Raw genomic sequence first — 26,876 nt, forward strand, 5'->3', positions numbered from 1 at the left:
GAGGCTGATGAAATCAAATAAAGTCTATCATAAAATTATAAACAACTTCACAATCTCACACAACTAGACAGAAGGCATGTAAAGGAAAGAAATGGTACAGCTTTACGACTCTGACTGCGGTACTGAGTCACAGATGATCTTGCATTGGGTGTGAATGACTTCATTTAGAAGCAGAGCGTCTGAAAAGCATACAGGTTACTAGGAAAACCATAGTGGTTGCTACAGAGATCCCAGGCGACCCCTACATCACATCTGGAAATGGAAAATCAAATCTGATTAATGAGGAATTTTCCGCTAGGTTGATGTGATAACTTAAGGTGGTACTGTTTAAGAATTTGTAAGTATGTTAGGCTTAATTTCTAATAGGTTGCTATTTGTTGTTCAATAGTGAAAAATATTTGGTGACTTTAAAAGCCATGGGGTGGTTAAAGGGCTAGCGAGGGTGATGGCGGTGCTTACGAGGGTGTTAATGAGTTTTGGTGCCACTGGTAGGGTGTGCAGGAAAAATGGATTCTGTTGTGACCTGTAGAGAGAGGGTACTAACTACAGGGTGGGTGCTCCGAGGAAAGTGTTGGAAAAGAACATGCATTTTACTTTCAATAGTAAAAAGTGCGCGCGCGCGTGCTACGTGCGGCAGCGGGGGGGGGAGAGAGAACTGGCCCTGCGCGATTTCCTTGCCGGAGCTAGTAGCAAGGCACGACAATGGATAACATATGGCGCCAGCTGCTTGCTCCCGAAAGGGAATAGCCAAACGTGCACGCGTTGCCATTGAAGGCAATGGAACGCTTGCACGTTTTTGCCTGAAAAACGGACCCGATGGCTTAAGGTCTCTTTCCTATCCAACGCATGCGCGTTGCGTAGGCGAGACCTAAAAAGGAGTTCAGACTCTAAGGACTGCCATAACCTTACTAGTCCTTACTATTGACATGGTGCTGACAAAGTCAAGCAGAAGTTGAAGATCTGTCAACAGTGGCATCTTGGGATAGACTTTCAACACATATGGACGAGTAAGAGAGAGGTTCATGCAGCAACATGCATCATGCAATAGTAGTCAGTCAGTCAAAAATCTTTTATTCGGTTTCCATATTTTTTAGGAACCATAAAACGTACATTGCAATGAAAAATATATAAAAGTGGGAGGGCAAAACAAATTATATGAAAAGACGAAATTTACACAAGAAGGATACATTTTTAAGTTAAAAGCAGACAACATTTTTAGACAAAATGTTAATAAAGTGCAAGGGTATTAAAAGTCAAGTTGATCATAGTTACACCGATTTTTTTATACAAATTTTAAAGAAAGCCAGCTACACATTTAGCAATAGATCCAAAATCTATAAGTTGCAAAGCATGAAAGCGGGACGGCAAGACATTAGATAGAATTTCAATGAAGTGCAAGTGCATTTAAAAGTCAAATTAATCGAAGTTACACCGATATTTTATACAAGTTTTAAGAAAACCAGCTACACATTTATCAGTAAATTCAGAATCTAATAGTTGCAGAGCATGAAATGCGGGATGCCAAGATCTCAAACCCATTGATGACAGTAGGGGGATAATCCAGCACTTTCGAGGTGAATCATAAAATCTGCAAATAAGGGTAACATGGATTGTGGATTGTTCCAAGGTATCGTCACATGGGCATTTAGTGATGGATTTTGACTAGTCTTGTTTTTTCGGAAAAGAGACGATACCAAAAAAGATATTAAAGCGAAACCGGGTCAGAAGATATTTTTCGTGTGCATTCAAATGATATTTCAGGTGGGGTTGGATGCCTAAGGAAGATTGAACATTTAGGATCTGGATGTTAGAGATCTTAGGGCCAGATGTAGGTAAAATAGATTTACCGATTTTTAATTACCGAATTTTACCGATTCGGTAATTAAAAATCGGTAAATCTAAGGGGTGGATATGTAGGTATTCCAGATGTGCTGGAATACCGATTCGGAAGAATTCGGTATTTACCGATTCGGTAAATACCAAATCGGTAATGCCCATTCATTCCTATGGGCTTTAAAGCCCATAGGAATGAATGGGCATTACCGATTTGGTATTTACCGAATCGGTAAATACCGATTTTTACAAGGGTGAAGGGGGTGTCACTGTGACACCCTCTGGCACCCCCAAAACAGGCTCGGTGCCATGTGGTAGGGCAGGTCTGCCTGTCACATAGCATAGGTGTGCATGCACACATGTGCATGCACACCGGTATCGGTATTTTACCATCAAATTGGATTTGATGGTAAAATACCGATTGGGTAAGGCCTCTGGGACTCTGAAGAGTCCCACCTACATCTGGGTGCCTCAGAATCGGTCAAATTACCGAATTTTTATTTTACCGAATCGGTAAAATTACCGAATCGGTAATTTTACCGATTCGGTAAAATAATGCCCCCTACATACCTGTCACCCATTTACCGATCGGTAACGGCCAAAATAGGCCGTTACCGCTCGGTAAATGGCCTCAAACGGCCACCTACATCTGGCCCCTAGTGATTTCCTGAGATAAACGAAGTTCCCTCAGATGTGAAATGCATAGGATTTTTAGATTTTTCCTTGACAAACTTAATAAGAATGATGGGTCTAAAAAATACGTAGTCATAATTAAATCCTTAAAGAAGTTACACACATAGGCCAGCCAGGGTATTTTTTGCCAATTGTCCAGGACCAGGCAATCCATAATGAGTGAACGAATCAGGTTACACTGTTACGTGTCCAAACTCGGTGCCATAAGAGAATCGGCTGGATTTTGATGTTATCCGTAATATAGTCCATTCCCAATTCGATGCATGTGGCTATCGTAGGTTGGAGCACTTTTTGGGGTTGCCAGTGTGTACCTAATTGAGTCATTCTCCACTACCTGTAAAGTTTCTACGGCAGCGTAGCCCCACACGCCGGCGCCGTAAACAGCCACACTGTGGCATTTGGCATAATATATTTTTAGAAGTTCTTCAGGCGGAGGTTTGCCAAGTTTATGCGCGAAAGTTGTCAGGGCAGTTGTTGCACATAGAAACATTAATTTTCTACTGCACATGGCCTGCTTCCAGGACATTTTGTTATCAAATAAAATTCCCAGGTAGGGGTACGTGGGGGTACAATCCAGCTTGTCTATTGTGATAAAAATCGGTTTTGACTTCTTAACCCGCTTTCCGATGTGCATTACTAGGGTTTTTTTTATATTAACCGTTAGGTCCAAAGATGACATAAACTTGCAGTAATTATTAAGAAGAATCTGCAGCTGATTTGGGGTTCTTGCCATAAGCACGGGATCGTCGGCATACAGTAATGCGGGTATAGGGCGGTGATTAATTGATGGTAGGTCCTGGCTCCCTGCCAACAAGGCCGGCTCGAGGCCATTAGTGTAAATGTTAAAAAGGAAGTGAGCCAGGACACAGCCCTGTCTAACTCCCCTGGTGACGGCGAAAGGTGGTGTAAGATCGCCGTTCACCCCGTATCTCACTCTTGCCGAGGCGTTAGAGTAGAGTTCTCGTAAAAATGGGACCAGGGGAGGGTCGACACCCAATTCAGTGAGGATCGACCAGAGTTTGGAGTGGGACACGCAATTGAATGCTGCAGACAAGTCTACGTATACTAGGTGCAGATTGCCATTCTTAGCCCCAACATATTTGCCGATAAAGAGGGAGAGATTTAAAGCCTGCTCTACGGTTCCCAGTCCCTCCCGGAATCCATATTGCAAGTCGGTCAAGATGTTGTTAGCAGTGGCCCAGTCCCGCAGTCCCTCTAGGACCAGCCGACCTGCCACTTTGCCAAGGGAATCCAGGAGGGATATGGGCCTATATCATGCAGGGTTATTACCCTCTCCCTTTTTAAAATTGGGGAGCAAGATTGAGGTAGACCATGAGTCAATTAGTCCCAAGGATGGAACAGCATCAAAAACACGGGTCAGGATCCGAGACCATAGTTCCTGATTATGGATAAAAACATCTAACGGTACCCCGTCCAGGCCGGGGGCTTTGCCAGGTTTAGAAGCTGACAGAGCAGTGATGATTTTGTTATACCCAAATGCTAAGTGGATGGGGTAAGAATTAGTAGTGTGGGAGGCACATTCTCTGACTTTCTCACTATCAGTTTGGGTTAGAATATCTGCGCAGAAAATTTTCGAGAAATGATTGACCCAACTCTCTGCGGTAATTGCCACTTCTAACCTAGGTGCAGAGCTTGACTCAGAGAGAAAGGGGGATTAAACCACTCGCAGAAAGCAGAGGAATCCTTGGTTTTACAGCTCTCGTGAAGTTGTTCCCAAAGATCATTTTTAATTTCCCGTCTGCAATTCTTAATGGCCAGATTGTATTCTTTCCTTAGTTTTCAAACTGCGGGAGGATCTCTTGTAGGATTGCGTAGAGCCTCCTTTAAGAGTGATAGGGCCTTACAACATTGAGGGTTAAACCAGCCTTTCACCTGTGATTTATTAGAATTTGGCTTACGAAAGAGTTCATCTCTGATAATTTTGTTAATCTCTACAAAACTGGATAGAATCATTTCTTTTGGGAACTCCAGATCTAGACATTTTTCCAATAAAGGGAGTAGCCCTTCAGCTTCGCCAGTGTCAAAGCCTGTTGATTGAGCAGGCTGGGAATCTTGGGTTGATGGGGGGTACTCTGAACTGTGACAGTGAGGCTATTGGGATAATGGTTGATTAGATAGTTAAGCTCACATGTTGTATGAACATAATATGAAGTCTATAACACTTGATAGACCTCTACTGTGGAATGTAGGTGAGAAACCCATAGGAGGGTCCACCAAATTGTTTGCAAAGCCCAGATCTAGGGAAACAAGATGTTCATTTAGGCAATTCCCATGGTTGGAGTGAGAATAATGAGCTAGGAAGCACCCACAAACATCGGTAATACCACAGTTAACATTATCATAGTTTTGACACAAAGAAATATTAAAATCACCGCCCCATATCACATTAAAAGAAGATAATGGGTATCTAGACTGTTGCAACGTTAACACCTTGGCTGCTAGGCGTTTTCCCCCTCCTGTGCTGGGAATTACCATTTTGCTGGTGTCATGACGAGCTCAGCTCGTCATCAGCACACGACACCCGTGGGTGATGACGAGCTGAGCTCGTCATCAGCATCGAAAGGGTTAAAAGAACTGAAATTTCGTTTAAAACATTTACGAAATCCAAAGGAGACAAATTATTGTAAAAGTTAACCAGATAATACAAGGACCCTTTCTTCACCGTTATTTTGAGAATTTGGTAGTTCTCTGCTATCTTTATTTCAGCTAATTGTTGTAGAGGAAGGTCATTGGATAGATAAATAATTAAACCACCTTTGGGTCTACCTGAGGGAGAAGGGCGAGCACTTGAAAAGAATGTCTTGTAACCCTGCAAGTGGATGGGGGAAAGCAACCAAGTCTTCTGGAGACATACTATATTGTGGTTATAAAAGAATTCAAGCCAGGGGGGGTTGGTCGATTTTTGTACGTAACCCTGCTATGTTCTAATTAATTAAGGTCAGGGTTAAAGTACAAATTGGATCAATTGGGGGACACAGAAAGACTTGGGGATCTTCAGTTGCAGAAGAAAGGACAGGGAAGTTAGGAATAAGTGGGGATGTGGGGGGACCATCCACCAGTGAGGTTCGAACCAGGTTCTGGAAATTAAAAAGGCTCTCTTCGGGAGAATTATAAGAATGAGCTTCCGAACCAGGGTCAACTGCATTCTGAATGCCTAGGTTAATTGGAGTTACGTTGTCCTTTTGAGTCTTGTTGAGCTTATCTGTATGTCAGTCTACCCCCTCTAAAGAAGAGAGAGCCACAAATCGATTGGACGTAGGGATAGTAAAAATTGGGCCCATGATGCCCTTGGGGTTTCTGGGATTTTGGACTTCAACCAGGGCTCTGGGGTAAAAATAGCTTATAGATCTAGTAGATATGCAGATATGCCTCCCTCATAGCTATCACTGTACCAGTCTTGAATGAAATTTGTAGCCCTATAGTCTTTGAAGTTTATAATTCATGCAATAGTAAAATGTTAATATTATTAATGAAATTGTATTTTTGCGGCAGGTATAGTGTTTCAATACTGCATCTTTTTCGATCAATGTGTTAATGTATATAGAAATGTATTTATTTCCATGCTCTAGAACCAGTGACTCTCGGGGATATTACATTTTAATAGACATGAAACTGCTTTCAGGGAAAATGGAGAAACCTTTTTTCTCCCAGCTCAGTGCCGTTCTAAGTTCTACAGATCAGCCACCATTATATTTACTTATTTTCTGAAAGACGTGTCAACCTTTGCCCAATTACTGTGAGCAAATTCTCCTCTGTGCTAAGCCACCTCCATATTTTCTGAAGTATATAGGCATTTGGAGGCTTACTACAAAAAGGGTTCAAACATAAGATGACAAGTTGAAGCAACATTTGGTAAGTGACGTGAATTAAGAGAGGCCAAACAGAAATTCTTAAGTCTGTGGCATGCGCTATGTTTCACCTAGTTTTAGAGTGGTATACCGACTAATCTGATTTCTCACCCCAACAGTGCCGAAGAAAGTCTGCGTTGTGAATGGACTTGAGTACCCGGTAAGAAACTTCACTTCTCATTTGGACCGTATTTAATGCTTGTGGAAATAAAGTACAAATATAGTCGACCTTAGACACTCATAAGCAGATCAGGGACAAAGTGATAAAGCTAGAGTCTCATTTGTAGGGTTCCAGTGGTGGTTTCCAGATTTGCAATCTTTCAAGCACTAAGAAAGGGCCAAATAAGGAGTTAACCTCTTTGGGGCACTACACCAGTGAATTCTGGTATGTGGTGCTGAATCGAATGAGTTGAAGTAGGTGCTCTTAAAAATGCAGCATTACAATGTTTACCTATTGATATGTGTTGTTGATTTTAAGTATTTGTGTTAAAATAGTTTTTTGTTTGGTGGAATGCTTATTTGCCACTTGAGCGGTTGACTTGGAACTAGTGATGATAATTTAAGGTGTGAAAGGTATTCCTACTCAAAACCCGCTCCCTCAAAAGACACCCTGTGGAGAACTGGGACCTGCTCGACTCCACCGTCCCCGATGTTGCCTTCTTCACAGAAACCTGGATAAACTTCAGCTCTGCCCCAGACATCTCAACCACCATCCCCTATGGATACGAAATTAGACACAAAGACTGTGTCACTCAGTTAGGAGGAGGCATCGCCATTGTACACAAATAAAACCTCCACCTCACAACCAGCTCCGACGACCATTCACCTTACATGGAGCACTTCCACTTCCAGATCCAGACCAAACCAAATGCCACCCTCCATGGCACCATCATCTACCGACCTCCTGGACCCCACCCCCCCTTTGGCATCGTCATTGTTCCTTGGCGGTCTCAATTTCTACCTGGAAAACCTTGAAGACTGCTACACCTCATCCATACTTGAGAACCTTGTTACCATCAGACTCAAACACCTGGTCACAACACCAACACCAACCCACTCAGGTGGACAAACTCCCAGCCCCATATTCTCCCAAGCTGCAACATCTCCATCAGACACACCTTCTAGTCACACTGGACCAACCACCGCTGAATCCATTTCTTCTTTACCAAACCCACCATATGCCAACATGCCTAGCACGATCCACGCAGAACCTGGAAAAAGGTAACTGAAGACCAACTCAGCACCTCCCTCAGCAAGATCCCTACCACAAACATCAAAAAGATGCCAATACCTCAGCACACAACCTCCTCCGCTGGATAACTGACTCCGCCAATACTTTAGCCCCCCTCACAAACCATCAGGCAAGCAGCCCTCCACTCTCCAAGAGTCCTGGGGCACCTACAGACAGCACAAGAAAAAATGGAAGAGCTGGAGGATCACGACAGACCACGCAGCCTTTAAATCCGCCATCATTGCACACCACTGCCTCATCAGAAAAACAGCCATTCATGAATGGCTTTTAGTCTTTTGCCAGTATCAAGGTTCGCTAACTGATGCGCGCAAATAGGGTCAAGGAAGGTAAAAGAGGGAGGAAAAGGTAAGGAAAAGAGCAAGAGTGGGAACAGTAGAATTCCTTAGATTATAAGATTTCTGCTAACTGGCAAATGCACAATGTCGCATCCATGGAAAAGTCTTACTTGGCGGTTGAAGGTTGAACTGTGAACTCTCCAATGAAACTCCGACTTAAAGATTTGCGCTGGTTTACTTCTGGCAACTCGACGTGAAGGAATGCGACTTTTAACCTTCAAGCAGGATAGAAGTCCGTGGAACTTAAACGAGTCGTCTAACAAGAAAGACTCACAGTGACTGAAGAGACTTACAACTCTCTCAAAATGTGACACAATAATATGCCACCAAACGCGGTAAAACACTCTCCTACCGCAACTCGAATTCTCTATGAATGCCGTTTACACACTCACTAAATAAATGCGGAGTAACGGCCTCAACGTGTGTTCTCTAACGAAACTCAGTTGAATTGCGCTGTGGTAAGCGTGTGCGTTCCCTATGACCACTAGAGTGCTCAGGTGTTGCTAAATGGATAATGTAACTACTGTAACTGCATATTTGTTAATTTGTTACGGTGGCAATTGTGAATTTCCTGACAATATCATATGATATACATAATATGTACAATAAAAAACACATAAACATATACTGTATAATATACAGGGAACAACAGTCAACATTTACAGTACAAATAAGAGGGGGGGTTGGAGATCTTCAATATGTATTCGCAATTACTTGGCCCATTACTTAACACATAAAGCCTTAACCTTAGGCATAACTATGTAAAATGTTGGAGTGGGATATCTTGTTCAAAACTTTGCCGTTTTGACTCCTTGTGAAAGAGTGTTTTTGAAAAACATCTGAGAGGGTCTTCTTCAGGACTTGGAGTGTGTGTTGGAAAAACCTTTGGACTGTGCAGTTGCATCTGTCCAACATCATGATTAAATCCAGAAAAGCTTAGCTGTCTAATGGACAAAGAGTTCCTACAAAACCTGTGAGCCAACATGTCTGCCCATAAACTCAGCCCAAATACGTTGTATATTTAGGAATATCTCTGCTTTATACGGGAAAATGGGTTTCTTCAAAATCTCTGGTCCTTAGGGGATGGTGCTAAAGCGTCCGGCCAAAACCGCAGTATGAATCCGGTTTAGTGGAAACTCCAGCAAAGCTTTTCTGGATTTGATCATGATGTGGATGGATGCGATTGAACCTTCACCTTAGGATTTCTCCCCCACACTCTCACTCATGGAGGAGACCCTCCTGGATGTTTTTCAATAATACTCTTTCACAAGGGGTTGAAACGTCAATGTGTTGAACAAGATATCCCAAACCAACATTTCACATAGGTTTGATGTGTTGAACAAGATATCACACACCAACATTTCACATAGTGATGCCTAAGGATAAGGCTTTATTTGTTAAGTAATGGGCCAAGTTATTGCAGATACATATTGAAGTTCCACAAACCCCCTTCTTATTTGTACTGTAAATGTTTACAGTTGTTTCCTGTATATTACAGAGCATATGTGTTAGAACTGGGGGTCTCTAGTTGGCAATGGTATAGACCTTTGTCCAAAGAGGGACCCTTGCTTCTAAGTCAGGATAAGGGGATTACACCCCTAGATATCCCCTGCTCAACCCCTTGGTAGCTTGGCATGAGCTGACAGGCTTATCCCAGAGGCAGTGTGTTAAGCATTTGTGAATATATACAGTAATACAGTGAAAACACTACAGATGGACACAACACAGGTTTTAAAAAAATAAGTATTCTTTATATAGATTTAACACAGGACCACAAATGACACAAATCCACAATACTGTACTTAAAGTTGACTTAAAGATGGTAAAAGGTGCTTAGTTCAAATTGCTTAGTTCAAGTGGTGATAAATGCAACACCGTTCTCACAAAATTACCTGGATGCGTAACGCAAAACAAACAAAAGGCTCGCAGAGGGAGATGCGTCGGTTCCATGCTCCAGTGGAGATGATGCATCGCGCCTCAATGCTTGCGCAGAGTAGGGGATGCATCGTGATCCTTACCGGTGCGGGGTGATGTGTAGATTCTCAGCTTGCGGCCCGGTTGCAATGCACAAGATGGCACCTCGATGCGATGTGACAATACTGGTGCAATTCGAGAAGATGGCTCCCTTAATGCGACAATGCCATGATGATGTGTTTAAGCCCTGGCAGCCTGGTGACGACTCTGTACTTTGAAGCCGCGGCAGGCCCTGCGACATGCTTCTCTGGCGATGTGATTATGATCCTCTGGATGGTGTCACGCTTCTACGGTGATGCAACAGCAGACAGCTTCGACAAAGACACACCTCCTGGCAGATGTCGCGGCGGCACGCTTCTCAGGCGATGCAACGACTGCAGCTGCGGCGGCGTCACGCTCGCTTATTCTCGTTGCATTGTGCTTCCAGCTCCCAGCGACATGCAGGCTTCTGCTGATAGAATTCCCAGCAAGGAAATTCAGAGGGGAGCTGGTGATGAAGTTTTTTTTGTCCCTGAGACTTCAGGAGGAGGCAAGCACAAGTTCAAGCCCTTGGAGAAATATGTTGTAAGATGATGAAAGTCCTTTGAAAGTTCGTTCTCCTTTCCTTGGCAATGAAGAAACCATTGCAGGCCAACCCAGCAAACAGCACACTGGCAGAGGGGCAGTCCAAACTCCTACAGCTTCCTTGATTCCTCTCCTTGGCAAAGGTTTGTCTTGTAAGTGATCCCCAAGTTCTTGGATCTGAGTCCCAATATTTATACTACTTTTCGCTTTGTTCTACGAAGGCAGAGGGGCATTTGCCCAGTCCAAACTAGTTCTGGAGCACTCTGTTTACATGATTCCTTCTTTCCTTTCACAGTGCAGGGCAGAAACATCAGATTCCCCACAGGAGGTGGAACCAGCATTGTGGAGGGAAAGCACATGCCTGAAGCACTTTGTTGACATGATTCCTTCTCTTTTTTCACAGTGCTGGCCAGAGACATCAGCCGCACTCCAGGGGGTTGAGCCAGCATTGTGGAGAGCCCAGCCCTATTCAGGTCCAAGGTGCAACTCCTCCCTCCCATCTAGATGCAGATCTCCCTATTCACCCCTGGGCTGACTCATTCTGTCTCCCGGAATCTCCCAGCCCTGTCACTCAAACTCCAGACAAGGAATACACAACCTAGCAGAGGCAGGCCTGAATAGTTAGACAATAAAATACCTACTTTCTAAAAGTAGTATTTTCAAACACAGAATGTTAAAACCAACTTCACTAAAAGATGTATTTTATCATTCTGAGTTTAGGTATACTAAATTCGAATTTCTACCATGTTCCCTCAGTCAGTTAGGATTATAAGATGTAATAATCTAACTGCCCATTCTGACCTATGGAGAATAGGTAGCCTTGCAATAGTGAAAAACGAAAATGGCTGTAATTCACTAAAAGGACATGCTACACACACTAGCATTAGTTAATTTGTTATTTCAACTGTCAGGGTCTCTCAATTATGAACTATAGAAATAGACTCACTTTCCAAAAATGGTGTCAGATGGAGCCTTGCACATTGTGAATAAAATCCATGCAAAATGGATACAAAGACAATGTGGGACATTGTTTGGGTAAGGCATTCTAACTTTTCTGACTTTCCAGCCATATTTTACAATGAAATGACTACCTAAGGCACCGTTAGCTACTGAACACAACTATTGATTTACAGGTCACAATTAAAAATAGAGCTACATATCTCACAGGCATTTCACAATGTGAGCAGCAACCTAATATTACTAAAACTAGATCAAATACCTTTAGAAAATGCATCTAAAAAGGAATATATTTTTCCACACTAGCACTAGAATATGAGTGTGAACAGATCATAAAAGCTGGAAAATGTTATGCACTGGTTTGTACTAAAGGTTGTAGTGATGAAAAGTACTACCTTTTCAGTTTATGTTACCTATTTCAGGAAGTAATATGGTGTCAAAAATTGGGCAATCAATTTGTTGGTACAGTGTTTTATGTAGATGACTGAGTTCTTTTCATTTTGACATTGAAGAAGCTTCAACCCAGGTTCATTAGGATCAACCCTGGATCAAAGATATTTTACAATATGTTATAAAAGTACCTGGCAAATGAATGTAGAAAGACTAAAACACGGAGTGTGTTTCTTGCAAAGGAAAATTGAAATGGAACATTTGCATTTACACATTTTTAATGCATAGATATAAAGGGGTCATGTTGTTGCCTGTCGGACTGCATCCAATGGCTCATCGAATGCCTTCTGACCGCCATCTGCTACTGCGATCCAACCGACTCATTACAATGTATGCAGTCAGAGACAACAGGCAGAGGGACAATCCAACACTTTGTGATAGGCTCAAGCACAATACACCTTGCCCCGAGACATCCACAACATACTAGTACACTGCACATAAAATAGACACAACAAACTCCCATATCTCTTACAAGCAACAAATACAATACCAGAGGGATAATTCATTCCACCACACACCTTCTCACAAATGTGCAGCTCAGCACTAAAACCTGCCTAACACCCAGTCACATTAGCCGATCAGACCAACATGACCAAGAGCCAGGCTGATAAAGCACTTAATCTGCATCCAGTGCCACTACCCCTGGAAACAGAGCAATAAAATGTTGGGGCATCTTCGGAAAACAATGACAGCCTCAGTAGATGCATATTGAAAAATTGTTGACATAACAAAAACTAGAGCAATCTGACAAACCAACAATTAAATCCAGACCACATCAGCTAGCAAAGAAGTACTCACCTACAAAACACAAAAGCTACATTAAACACCACAATTCAAACAAAATACCGTACAGAAAAACAGCTGTTCCTAGACCAAAGTCAGGCAAATTTGGCTGTCACCCACAATACCACAGGGCACTACATTTCCCCCACATTTTTATTTCAAGGGCTACTTCCTCTCGCAGCCTCTGGTAACATGGTACTTCTCTTCTTGTGCCTTGTAGGATTGTCTCACAACAGGGTTATACTCTTTCCCACTTTGGCACATTACAGGGATTCCCTGATGAATTCTCACATGATAGAATACTACTCTTTCCCAGTTTCGCATACCACTGGGTACTGCTCATTGCTACATATAGCAACAGGGTACTGCTCTGTTCCCAGTTTGCACAAACTCACACACAAGCGTACGATACTCCTATCTCTAGCGATAGGGTACTACTATTCCCATATACGCAACACTTGGACAAGCACAACCAGCAAGTTTCTACAACAGGCAGATGGGGATTCCAAAACTGCTAACTTTGCTCCATATGGAATCAAAAGTAAAGGAATGAGTGAAGACTTGACCCCCTAGGGCCGCTCATTGTCATAAGACTAGTGTCCAATGCCTTTACAAAAGAGGAAGCTGGAACCCCAGTTATCTCCTTGGCTCACTCGAAGCTGGGTGTCATAAAATGTACAGAATGCACACAGGAACCTCCAAAGGCATGGAGTAGCCTGTGGCTTAGTCAACTTTATTGATAATTCATACTGCACATTCACCAACACTGCTCCTTATGTCAACATCACCACTAAATGTATTACTACCCTTAAGCTCCATGGAGCATTTCAGAGCTATGCTGACTGTAAAGGAGCTTTCTTGCATCTCCGCCACTTTCTCCACAGAACTGTCTCCAGTCTCCACAACACTGTCCTTAATACACTGTCTGCATAACATCATCCTCAAGCTTTGGACAATTCATTGGGAAACATCACCTAAGTTTACAACTCACCCCAGCTGGCTCTCTGCCCTTGCCAGATCTTGCCCATCCTCACTGGGCTCCTTGCCGCAGCATCTTTTCTTAGCGCCACTTGCCAGTGTTTTTGAGGTTGGTCAAATCCAAACTAGTTCTTAATGGTTACAGGTCCATCTGCCGTCTCATGACAGACCTCCTCCTCTGGCATTAATAGCTCTTGTCACCAGAGTCTTGCGCCATGTTCAGGCAGATCCTTAACATCTCATTAAAATGTTTAAATCAGAGAGCAGGGTCTTCAGACAAGAACGTGGAGTAAGTGACTTATATAGGTCAGTTTGTAATTTCATGTTAGGCCCTTAAGTAGTAGCAACTGCAGGTAGAGGCTTTCAAGGCTCCATCATCCCTTCTACTGCCCCATCTTCTAGCTTCCACTCAATATCACACAGCTGCGTTCTACTACATAATTCACTCTCAGCATTCCAGAACCCAGTTCACCCACACAAGGAATGGAGACTCACAAGATATTACAACCTATCAACATTAAATTGTGAAGATAATATGTTTTTCCTTGTCCCCTGGCAGCCCTTATCTCCTGTTCCTGCAGACATTGGCACCTGTACCCTCTGCAACTGTACCGAGGAGATGGACCAAGACTCCCAGCTCAACATGGTGATGTGTCAGCCTATCAGCTGCATTACTGACTGCCAGCCAGTGAGTATTGTGCATTTAGTTTTCTGGGTCTGCAAATAAACATTAATTGGAACATCTCAATTTGAAGGAAACCATGGTATTGAGGCATAAACAAAATCAGAACAATATCGCTTTGTTATATGTGAACATCTGGATAATCTCACTGGTGTGCTCTCACCCCCTCACTTAGTGTTCATACTACAGGAACTCTCACAGTTACATCCATCATTGGAACTCTCATTGTAACAGAGTCAGTGCATCTTACAATGTGGCACTCCAAGCAACTGGTAAAGTCAATCTGTCTAACCAGAGCCTAATTTGTAAATCATAAGCGCCAGTACCCGTTTCATTGGTTAGGATGTGGCCAACCAGTGCCACTTCTGGGTTGCCCCACTTGCACTACTGGCTTCACCCACTGTACTGAGAGTACTGGCTCTCATCTTGTCTCTTCTTTTCCTGTTCTTTTTATAATTGTTCTCTCTTTTCTATATATGTTTCTCTCTATTCCAACCTGCCCCCATCATTCTTCCTCTCCTTTCCTCTTTCTTTTTATCATTTCCTCTCCGTCTATCATGCTCTGCGTCCCAATCTCTTTTTACTTTTATCGTCCCCACTCGCCATATTTATTTCTCTATCCCCTTTCTTTGATCACATCTGCTTCTTTCTCAATGCTCCACGGCTGTTCTTAACTTTCTCGGTTACTTCCTACGTCTTTCTGTTTCACTCTCTTCTACCCATCCCTATTCTTCGTGCGTTTACCTTTCCTCTTTTTATAGCTCTGACATTCTTATTCCACTCTGGCCCTACTCCTGTCTGCCTATCATTTTCCCTTTTCCCCTATCTCTTTCTTTTCCATTCTACACATTCTTCATCTCTCCAGTTCTCCCCAGTCTCTTTCTCTTCTGTTGTCTCTTGTTCTCTCCCTGTCACCCTCTCTTTCCCCCACATTTCTACCTTATCACTGTTTCCTACAGCATCTCATTTGCAGCCTTCGTCCTCATCATTCGCATATTCTTAATGCATTCTGTCTCTACTTATTTATCATTCTTTTCCCATAAAACCCTGTCTTTCCTCTATAGTATTCCCCTCTATCCTAGGCCTCCCTATAACCTTTCTTTTCTCTTTTCTCCTCAACCCTACCACATTCTCCCTCTGTTTACCTGTCTGATTCTCTTTGACTTTTTCCCCTGTTTCTTTCTCCTTCGCTGTCTTATCTTTCATTCATCTAAGTCTCACTTCTTTTTTTTTTCTCTGCCATCTACATTCCTCCCTTTTCATTTGATTGCCTTCTCTCCTTAGGCTCTGTTAGTCCCGCCCTTCTATGTTCCTTTTCCGATGCTTGTGAGCACAGTATTCAAGGCACTGTAGCACAAGATTTTCCTGTATTCATAATAATATTTTCAGTGGTCATCCCTGACATCCTCCCATCCTGCAACCCTTTCAGTTTGTCCTTCTCCCAATGATCCTGCACCTCCTCAGACCCTCCTTAAAGTCAGCGAGGCCATATGTCCTGTCATCTTAGATGTCCTAAATTCGTCCATTGTTTCCAGCTTGGTCCCTGCCCAGTGGAAATGTGCGATGGTTAGGGCCCTTCTCAAAAAGCCTACATTAGATCAGAACAACTTGGCCAACTTCCGCCCTATCTCCCTTCTCCCTTGGATGAGTAAGTTGCTGGAGAGACACATCAATAACATCTTGGTAGAGTACTTGGAATCCAATGATCTGCTTTGTGCCTCCCAGACGGGATTCCGCCCTCAACATGGCACCGAAACTGCTTTACTCGCGGTAACGGAAGAAACGAGATCTGTGCTGGACCAGGGAGGGAAGGCAGCCATCATATTATTAGATCTCAGTGCCGCGTTCGACACGGTTAACCATGCCACATTATTACATCGTCTAAGTGGCATGGGCGTGTCGGGCGCGGCCCTGAAATGGCTGACCTCCTTCCTGGATGAGCGCTTCTTCCAGGTGTTTTTGAGGGCGAGGTAGTATCCTCGAAACACCCTCTGAGCTGTGGGGTTCCTCAGGGCTCGGCCCTGAGCCCCACGCTCTTTAATGTCTACATGAGTCCTCTGGCAGGGATAGTACAGCCCTTCGGTGTGCGTATTATCACCTACGCGGATGATACCCAACTGGTGGTCTCTTTGGATCACACAGAGGGTTCATCCAACACCTTGGGGCCCTGTCTAGAGGCAGTAGCCAAGTGGATGCATTCCTCATGTCTCAGACTCAACGGGGAGAAGACTGAGATTATGCTACTGGGCAATCCCGCACCGACCACTCTGGTTTCCATCTGGCCCGCTTGTCTTGGTGCTCCCCCCTCACCAAAATCCCACATCAAGAGCCTTGGAGTCTGGCTTGATAAAGCATTGGATTTTTCTTGGCAGGCCACCAAAACTGCTTCCACCTGTATTGGACTGTTGAGAATTCTCCGGAAGATTCTCCCATTGCTTCCTTTCCAGGCGAGGAGAATCATGGTTCAGGCCTTGATACTCTCCCGCCTGGATTATGGAAATGCGTTATATCTGGGAGCCCCGGCAGCAGTGATCAACAGACTCCAAGTTACACAAAACTGTGCCGCTCGACTCTTGTTTGGCATCCCTCGCGGGCAATCAGCAAGGAAGGCCCTAAAAGAACTCCACTGGCTCCCAATAGCTGCCAGAATACACTTTAAAGCTATGTGCATTGTGCACAAAGCATTCCACCGAACAGGCCCAGCTATCCTACGCTCTTTGGTTGTTCCTTACATTCCATCGAGAACCCTTCGTTCCAGCGTTCTGCATCTTGCCACGACAACTAAAGTCAATAAGGCTCGCTGGGGAGGCCGGGCGTTTTCACACTTAGCGGCTAAGATGTGGAACTCGCTCCCGCCGAATATGCGGGAAATTAGCAACCGGATGGTCTTTAGGGAAACATTAAAAACTTACCTGTTCGCCAAAATGTGCTAAACCTTGCTATTTGCTCACCACATTATTCAGTTCAAGCGCTGCGAGGCCTTAGGGTATGTACGCGCTATATAAATATAATTTTTCATTTCATTTCATTTCATTTTTCCATTATTTTTGTTGTAATGCTCTTTGTGATATGGAGGATGTCACTTACCCAGTCGGTCTTTAGGCAAGACTTCCTTTTGTCTCTCCTGCCGTCTTTTCCTTCATCCTCCCCCTTCACACTTCCCCCCCTCTTCTCTATTTGTCTCACATTTCTTTCCTCTCCCACTTTGTTGCATAATTTTTGACGTAATGTGTATTTGTTTTCATTCTCTGTAACATTGTGGAGCCTAATGTAAAGTGCTCTGATACCTACGGGTCTAGCCAGCACTATATATAACTCATAAATAACGTTCCTCTGAACTTCTGTTGGACTTCTGACTACGTTCCATGGGTGTCAAAACTGTTTGTACTCACGTTGATACACGAGCAACCTTGGCTGATGCCCGGTGGAGCTGTCATATGTAGCTAAAGAGGAGTCTGGCCATAGTTTCACCCCCTAGGCCGTCACCTACCCAGCCGGACATCTGACATTGTTTACTTGTTTTTACCGTTGTGTATTCCCTCCCTCCCCCTCATCCTCCCCCTGTGACTCTTTGTTTTAAGTGATGTAACTATGTAACCTGCAACTCGCTGTAACTCATGAACAGCGCTCTGATACCTCCGGGTCTAATAGCGCTATATAAAACTTTTCAAATAAAATAAAATGGGTAGCACATTTCCACCACAGAGATGTGTGATGTCTGCTAACCTTTAAAGTTTGCCATTAAGTGTTACCCCTCACACCAATGAAGGGGGTTGAGAAATATTAGACAGGTGCCTTACAGAGGTAAGGATCGAGGAGTGGCAGCAGGAAGTACAGAAAGACAATAGAAGGATTCTGGTGCAGAAGTGGATGGTAAAGGCATGCAGGAATCAGTGAAAGTTTTGGGGTAAAGGAGAAGTGAGAAAGTTAATGGGGGATTTAACTGTCTAGTGGTGTTGCTATCCCATCTATGTATAACGGTGATGGATCAAGCCCTGATCTTTGGACTGGGTAAGAGTGGTCTGCTTAATTCGCTTAATTCAGACACTCTGTTCATCACCACCCCCTTTTCTGAATCGTTTTTGGCCACTATAGGTGTGGCAGGGTATACTCAGACATGAGTCCCTTTCTCACTGCACCATCAGGATTCAAGCAAGCCGGGCCGAAGACGGCTGAAATGCCAGAAACCGGTCCCCGGTAGCTTGTCTCCTTTCTGGTGAAGAATTGGCTTGGTAGTTTAGTCTGCCCTGTTCCCATGATGCACTGGGCCAGGGACAGACTGATTTGCATATAGCCAGGTTCTGAGCTGGGATGGTGCAGTGAGATAAATAACGGTGATGGATCAAGCCCTGATCTTTGGACTGGGTAAGAGTGGTCTGCTTAATTCGGACACTCTGTTCATCACCACCCCCTTTTCTGAATCGTTTTTGGCCACTATAGGTGTGGCAGGGTATACTCATACATGAGTCCCTTTCTCACTGCACCATCAGGATTCAAGCAAGCCGGGCCGAAGACGGCTGAAATGCCAGAAACCCGTCCCCGGTAGCTTGTCTCCTTTCTGATGAAGAATTGGCTTGGTAGTTTAGTCTGCCCTGTTCCCATGATGCACTGGGCCAGGGACAGACTGATTTGCATATAGCCAGGTTCTGAGCTGGGATGGTGCAGTGAGATAAATAACGGTGATGGATCAAGCCCTGATCTTTGCACTGGGTAAGAGTGGTCTGCTTAATTCAGACACTCTGTTCATCACCACCCCCTTTTCTGAATCATCCCATCTATGTTAGGCAGCGTTATTTCAACTCAAATACCAAAGATAATTATTATATATTTTCTTATGTTTTCATTCCTGTGAATGGCTGGGTGCAAAGCAGTCTGTCTGGGAAAGGTTAGAGTAGATTGGGTCTTAATGGAGTGTTATGGCCCTTTTCATAGTATGTTATGGAAGACAGGGTTGACCCATATAAGTCACTGGGACCTGGGTAAGTGAACGTTATAGTGGTCCCAGACTGGGAGAGGGGAAAAAAGAAAGTTTACAACGAATACTGGCACATTTATAAGTACATACATGAGACAAAAAATGATGTACAAAGTTTTAATTCACCATGTACTGAAGACCATACTAAATGGCTATACATTAGGATAAATACATTTTGTGAAAAATTATCATAAATAAGTGCCCATAGGTGAAGGAGGGGGAAGCGGGGAAAGGGGGTGATATATAAGTGAGGATATACACACAATCTTATAATCTTTTTTCCCCTCTCCCGGCCTTTTCATAGTGTGAGCCCCTAATACCGTATAGGAATGTACATAGTAGGAGCTCCTGCATAGTAAGAGCCTCCTATAGAGTATGAACCTATGTGCATTATGCACTTTTGCATAATGCACCTTTTCCATATTATGATCTGACATACAATATGAGACCTTTTGCAGTGATAAGGCCCAGTAGAGAATGAATCAATTCGGCATTATGAACCCTCTTAACATTATGAGCTACTGTGCAGGCCCAGTATATAGTACACTGTCTGCTTTATAAACCCATGCACAGTAACCTCCTCCTTCTCCCCCATTCTAAAGTCAACCAAAGAGGGATGAGGGGCAAATCGCTCAGCCCCTCCATGCTCCCCAACAAGGGTTTTGCAGGGACCCACTCACCAGGACTCCTAGAAATCTTAGTTACCAGCATTAACTTATATCTTCAATTCAAACTCAGTCCCCCGACATCCTTGGTATAGCACGGAACCTAAACAGGATCTTTAAAACGAAATTGAAAATGGAAGTTGCATCCTCCCCAAAAATAAAAAAGTATAAACCAGAAAAGAAAAGAATAGTAAGTGAAGGGACATCACCTTTTTTCAGATTTATGACAGAGTACCCATACTATGGCTACTAATGGTACTCTATATATTTTATCATCAGAAGCCCCGAGGGAGCCAATCTCTGCGAAAACGTGTTGTCTGCTGTTTGTGTTACTGTTAAACTGAGGAAATGATAAAAAAATTACATGAAAGATGTTTTGAATCAAAGAGTGAAGTTAGACAAGAACTGGATTCAGGGAATGTTTACTATGTATTTTTAATCAAACTGGTTAAACTTTTCCAGTCAGTAGAATGCTTAAGTTCTATGATAGGTGAAGCTGTATACCTATGAATTCTTCCTCTTCTTGGCTGCTAGAGGCGTTCCTCAGAGGTTGTCAGATTTTTGTAATTTGCCTTTTGAATCGTAACTCAGCCTCTCATAGGTGGCTACTGACCATGTCCCCATGCTCATATGTCAGAGGATGTGAAATATCCATCCATGAAGGGTGATTATTTTTGTGACAGCCACAGAGACCATGTTCTGTGCTGATTATTCAATCGAACATGTAGTCCAATAAGGCTAGAGGAGTTGAGGGCATGATGTTCGACCCACACAATCTTGTCATATTCTTATTCCAGTAAATATGCATTGCCTTGCAGGACTACAGTGTGAGCAAAACAATGTATTTCGACTGTTGATATCTCCAAAGGAAGGAATGTGTGCACAGGAAAACAGTATTAAAAAGAGCCCAAGAAACAGCTCCTTGGTACTCAGAAGAACTCAGGGAACTAAAACGTCAGTGTAGAAGGTCGGAAAGGAAATGGCGCCTTGAATACAACATCACCGACAAAACCAGATACAAGGAAGCCATAAAGGCATACAAACTTGGGATCACTATAGCCCAATCCACTTATTACAGAGGAAAAATCCTCTCTGCCAGATCCAAGCCCAGAGAAATTTATCAGATCGTCAAAACCCTTTCCAAAATTTCCCCCACTGCAGTTCCAGCCGATAACCCTATCGGCCGCTGCAATGATCTAGCCGACTTCTTCCACCAAAAAATCAACAAAATATACTCTTCCTTCACCACCCCCGCTCCCGAGCCTAACATCAATGAACCTCAGCTCTCAACAGATACAACACTCCCGTGCCGAGTAACCATGAGCAACTTCCCACCATTAGACCTGGAATCACTTCAAACCCTCGCACAACAGATAAAATCTGTCTCTCCCTCTGACCCAGCACCCCCGCTCACGATGACCATGGCCAGCCAAATCATTTTCCCCACCCTCTTAGAGCAACTGAACTGTTCCTTGGAAAAGGGAGTCGTACCTCCCATATGGAAACAGGCGATGGTGAAAGCGCTATTGAAAAAGCCCAATCTCAACGTGAACGACTCTAACAACTATCGTCCCATCTCTCAGTTACCCTGGACAAGTAAGATACTGGAGAAACATGTTAATCTCCATCTAACAAAACACCTCGAAGAAAACCTCCTATTGGATGTCACCCAAACGGGATTCCGCCCAAAACATGTCACGGAAACAGCTCTTATAGCCGTGGTGGAAGAATCTAGAAAGATCTTAGATCGAGGGGGATTAGTGGCAGTGGTCCTCCTCGATCTCAGCGCCGCGTTCGACACGGTGTGCCACAATACTTTGTTGCAACGCCTGCTCGATCTTGGAATCTCTGGAGATGTTCTTGCCTGGTTAAAATCTTTCTTGAGCGGAAGAACCTTCCAGGTCTTCGATGGTGACTCCTGCTCCACCAGCAAACCTCTGAGCTGGGGGTGCCCCAGGGCTCTTCCCTAAGCCCCACGCTGTTCAATGTGTACATGAGACCGCTGGCTGGGATCGTTCGTCAATATGGTATCAAGATCATATCATATGCGGACGATACCCAGCTCGTGGTCTCCCGGGCACAGAAGAACAGCGGGCTCCCGCAAGTCAACATGGCCCCCTGCATGGAAGAGATAAAAAGCTGGATGACGGCATCTTCTCTAAAGCTGAATGGGGATAAAACCGAGATCCTGCTTCTCGGTCCCCCTTCCCCAGCTATGGCCTTCCAGTTTGGGCTTACCCCCATCCCCGAAGGAAGACATCAAGAGCTTAGGAGTCTGGCTCGATAAATCCCTGACTCTTAACACTCAGGCAACAAAGACATCAGCAATCTGCTTCGGGTTAATCCGGATGCTAAAAAAAACCTTCCTATCCTACCCCTTGAAGCCAAACAAATTGTCATTCAGGGCCTCATTCAATCTCGGCTTGATTTTAACAATGCCCTCTACCTGGGAGCACCAGAATACGTATTAGAAAAGCTGCAACGGACCCAGAATTGTGCAGCCCAGACCCTACTCCAGATACCCCGTAGAGAATCAGTTAAGGCAGGGATTCGATCTCTCCACTGGCTCCCAGTCAGGGAAAGAATAAAATTCAAGGCCCTCTGTAACTCCCATCAAGCCTTCTATAGAGTTGGCCCCCAGATCAACCACTCCCTTCTCACCCCCTACTGCACCGGTAAACAACTTCACTCTTCAAATGCCTGCCTTGCTGCAGTTCCCCGAATCAAAAGATCCAGGGCAGGAGGCAGGTCCTTCGAGCTCAATGCTGCCAAACTTCGGAACTCCCTTCCCCCCTCCCTAAGATCTAATCAGATCCTCTCTTCTTTCCGCAAAGAACTAAAAACCTTCCTCTTTAGAAACTAGGCACCCCATCCCCCCCAACCCTCCGAGTACTACGCCCTCTATCAGCGCTTGGACGCCCTCGGGCTGCAGCCGCGCTATACAAATCCCCTTTTCATTTCATTTCATTTCAGGCTACCTTAAACAGACACAGAGGGGACCCGTGCTAGCAATAAACCACTCTGAAGAAGGTTTCGTGTTTGATGAGCTTCTCAGGGCTCCCAATCATGCAGCCCATTAGTTCAGACATGTCCTCCTCAGAGAACAAAGTTTGTATTGTGCCTTGCATTACATTTCCAGCCCCTCTGCAGTTAGTCTTGAGTGACAGCCTCAAATTATAGTCCTGCAAAGGCATGAGACCACTCCACGAGGACGCCATCAAATTCTAAGGTGAGAAAAATTTGGTGAGTCTCACAATGTAGGCGTTCCAGGTTGTAGGCACTTGCTTAAGTAATGAAACAGCTGGAGATACTGCTTTTCATGGTCATCCATGGAGTTAAATTCTTGTTTGATGGAGTGAAAGAATTTAACGAAGCCATCTTTTAGGAAATTACCTAAGACATGATTCCAATCTTGCCAGTAGAAAGCACGGGCCACAATGCGTTCAAAATTACACTAAAGATGAGCATTGAAGTTCCAAAGAGCATTGAGTTTTAAAATAGTTTTAATGAATTCCAGGTGAAAACCCTGCATGCAATAATGGGTTGTCTGATTCATGTGGAGATTCACTGTTGATGTATACCTTGAGAGGTAGGAGAGATACACATTGTGAATGCTGGTGGCTCTCCTAGTAGCACCCCCCCTGCCTAGCAGTCTTAAGCCTTCCGCAGTCATTATGTCATATCTTTTAGACAGGTGGACCCTCAGCTGTTTATTGCCCCACACATAAGCTTTTATAAAGCCATCAAACTGGCGAAGCAGGTTTCTGTAGATCTTTCCAGCCAGTGTCTCAAAGATTTAGTTGAAATCGGTGCCTCCATCTCTTTAATAGGTTTTTGCTCTCCTCCATAGAGAAAGCCTTAATATTTTTCACCTAGCAAAGTCAGATATTATTTTTGCTATTAGAGGAGCCATGTTGTCTTGCAGCACACTTGAAAGCCCCATATTTAACAATGCCCTGAAACATTTTAAGTTCCTAATGACCCACTTGGATGGATAGTGTGCTACATGCCGAGTTATGGCCAGAGACCCACACTTTATGGCATTAACCAGTCCAAGAATGTGGAGAACTCCTTTACCAAATCTCTTAATGAGGCTATGGAGTCTCTGGGCTTTGTGAACATTAACAAAATGGCGCCTGCGTACAAGAATGGTTTCATCTCCATAGCCTAGTTTGTATACTGGAATGTGTTCATTCTGCAAATGGCAGCAGCCAGCATTATCATTGCCAGTAAAAACAGGAGAGTGGGTGAGAGACTGTCTTGATATGCACCTATATGTATGCACAAAGGGTCTGATGAAGCCCACAGTTGTTTATCCGGGCCATTGGTTCTGATATATATTATAAGTGTAGAAAGTCTGTCCCAAGCCTTCCTAGGCCAAGGTCCTAAACATGTACCCCTGTTCAACTATGTGAAGTGACATCTTTGTGTCTGATGATGTAGCTGAAAATCTCGAGATGTTTCCTGGACAATCTGCCCAAGGCAAAGCCAAAGTGGTAGTGGTGAATGAGGACAGGGGTCACTGATTTTAGCCTACCAGTCAACATTGTTGGCAGAGCTTTTTTATTTGAACCGAGCAATAAGAATTCTGGTAAAATATAATTTAACTTTGATGTGACATCGCAACTTTAATGAAATTGCCCTACAGGAGCCATTATGTGAAACACGTGTTGGCATGTGATATTTCAAGTAATATATCAATAAAACACATCGAATAATTCAAATAAAAGCATATGTATCATATTTATTTTTATTACTTTGAAATGGAAGAACATGCACTCGTGTGAAAAATAAAAATTCTGCACAACTATTTCTGGATACTCAGTCCATTTAATTGGAAGAGAGATAGACATGCTCTGCAGGTGTATCAAACAGATATCAAGTATATTTTGTTCCAGCAGCTTTGCTACCAAGGGTGGCCCGTCATTAAGATCTGGGGCTCCACCCACCCTTTTTAGGTCTCGTCTGACGATAGCAGCGCATGCACTGCTGTCACCATGCGAGTACCTTTCGCAATCGATTCTCCGAAAGCCTTACATGCACGCGCAGGGATGGACTCCCAGTCCGGCCCTGATGAGGGACTGTATATGCATATTTTTGTACAGGCTTTTTCAATGTGAGCATGCATCCCACGTTTGTCACAGGGCTGGTGCTTGTGTATGTGGGCCCTCCGGCGCGCCCCTGTCACTGCCGTTAGATTACAATGTAAGCAAGCATGGCTTTTTACATAATGCTAGAGATGGAAAGCCCAAAGAAAACATGTATAGCCGTACATTTGCAGTTAGTGCACACAAAGGCCTTGTGAGAGAACTACTTTCCCCCCAATAAAGTCATATATGCTCACCTCGCCCCCCCTGATCCTCACCAACCTCAAAACAAATATCCTGCCTTGTAACACGCAGTTTATATGCAGCCAGAGAGACACTGTTCAAACCAGGGTTCTGCGCATACATGCCCACTAAGATCCATACCAGCAGCAAAGCCCTTAATAATTCATGTAGCCCACCTGCTCGAAGGAGACATTCCTGCCCTGTATTAGCACAACAAATTGCGCAAACAAGTTCCTATCTCAAATAGATATGAGATTAAATTATTTCTCTCTATATATCTATCTATCTATCTATTTCTATCTCTCTCTATCTATCTCTATCTATCTATCTCTATCCATCTCTCATTATCTCTATCTATCTATCTATCTTTCTCTCTCTATCTATCTATCTATCTATCTATCTATCTATCTATCTATCTATCTATCTATCTATCTATCTATCTATCTATCTATCTATCTATCTATCTATCTATCTATCTATCTATCTATCTATCTATGTATCTATCTATCTATCTATCTATCTATCTATCTATCTATCTCTATCTCTATCTATCTCACTCTCTCTATCTCTCTCTCTATATCTATCTATCTATCTATCTATCTATCTATCTATCTATCTATCTATCTATCTATCTATCTATCTATCTATCTATCTATCTATCTATCTATCTATCTATCTATCTATCTATCTATCTATCTATCTATCTATCTATCTATCTATCTATCTATCTATCTATCTATCTATCTGTCTGTCTGTCTGTCTGTCTGTCTGTCTCGCTGTCTATCTATCTATCTATCTATCTATCTATCTATCTATCTATCTATGTATCTATCTATCTATCTATCTCTATCTCTATCTATCTCACTCTCTCTATCTCTCTCTCTCTCTCTACCTCTATCTATCTATCTATCTATCTATCTATCTATCTATCTATCTATCTATCTATCTATCTATCTATCTATCTATCTATCTATCTATCTATCTATCTATCTATCTATCTATCTATCTATCTATCTATCTATCTATCTATCTATCTATGTATCTATCTATCTATCTATCTATCTATCTATCTATCTATCTATCTCTATCTCTATCTATCTCACTCTCTCTATCTCTCTCTCTATATCTATCTATCTATCTATCTATCTATCTATCTATCTATCTATCTATCTATCTATCTATCTATCTATCTATCTATCTATCTATCTATCTATCTATCTATCTATCTATCTATCTATCTATCTATCTATCTATCTATCTATCTGTCTGTCTGTCTGTCTGTCTGTCTGTCTCGCTGTCTATCTATCTATCTATCTATCTATCTATCTATCTATCTATCTATGTATCTATCTATCTATCTATCTATCTCTATCTCTATCTATCTCACTCTCTCTATCTCTCTCTCTCTCTCTACCTCTATCTATCTATCTATCTATCTATCTATCTATCTATCTATCTATCTATCTATCTATCTATCTATCTATCTATCTATCTATCTATCTATCTATCTATCTATCTATCTATGTATCTATCTCT

The 26,876-nt window shown here is 43.2% G+C and overlaps 1 protein-coding gene across 1 annotated transcript in view; it reads left to right on the top strand.

The window, feature by feature from the left end:
• The window catches only part of LOC147733201 (mucin-2-like), a 1,190,401-nt gene that overhangs the window by 1,057,593 nt on the left and 105,932 nt on the right, over positions 1 to 26,876 (top strand). The window contains exons 36-37 of the mRNA XM_086957735.1: positions 6,515 to 6,555; positions 14,248 to 14,376. Of these exons, the coding sequence (XP_086813861.1) occupies positions 6,515 to 6,555; positions 14,248 to 14,376 (170 nt within the window). The remainder of the gene's footprint in view (positions 1 to 6,514; positions 6,556 to 14,247; positions 14,377 to 26,876) is intronic.

This window comes from Lissotriton vulgaris, chromosome 2_1 (genome assembly GCF_964263255.1).
Source record: "Lissotriton vulgaris chromosome 2_1, aLisVul1.2, whole genome shotgun sequence".
In the NCBI taxonomy this organism is placed as follows: Eukaryota; Metazoa; Chordata; class Amphibia; order Caudata; family Salamandridae; genus Lissotriton; species Lissotriton vulgaris.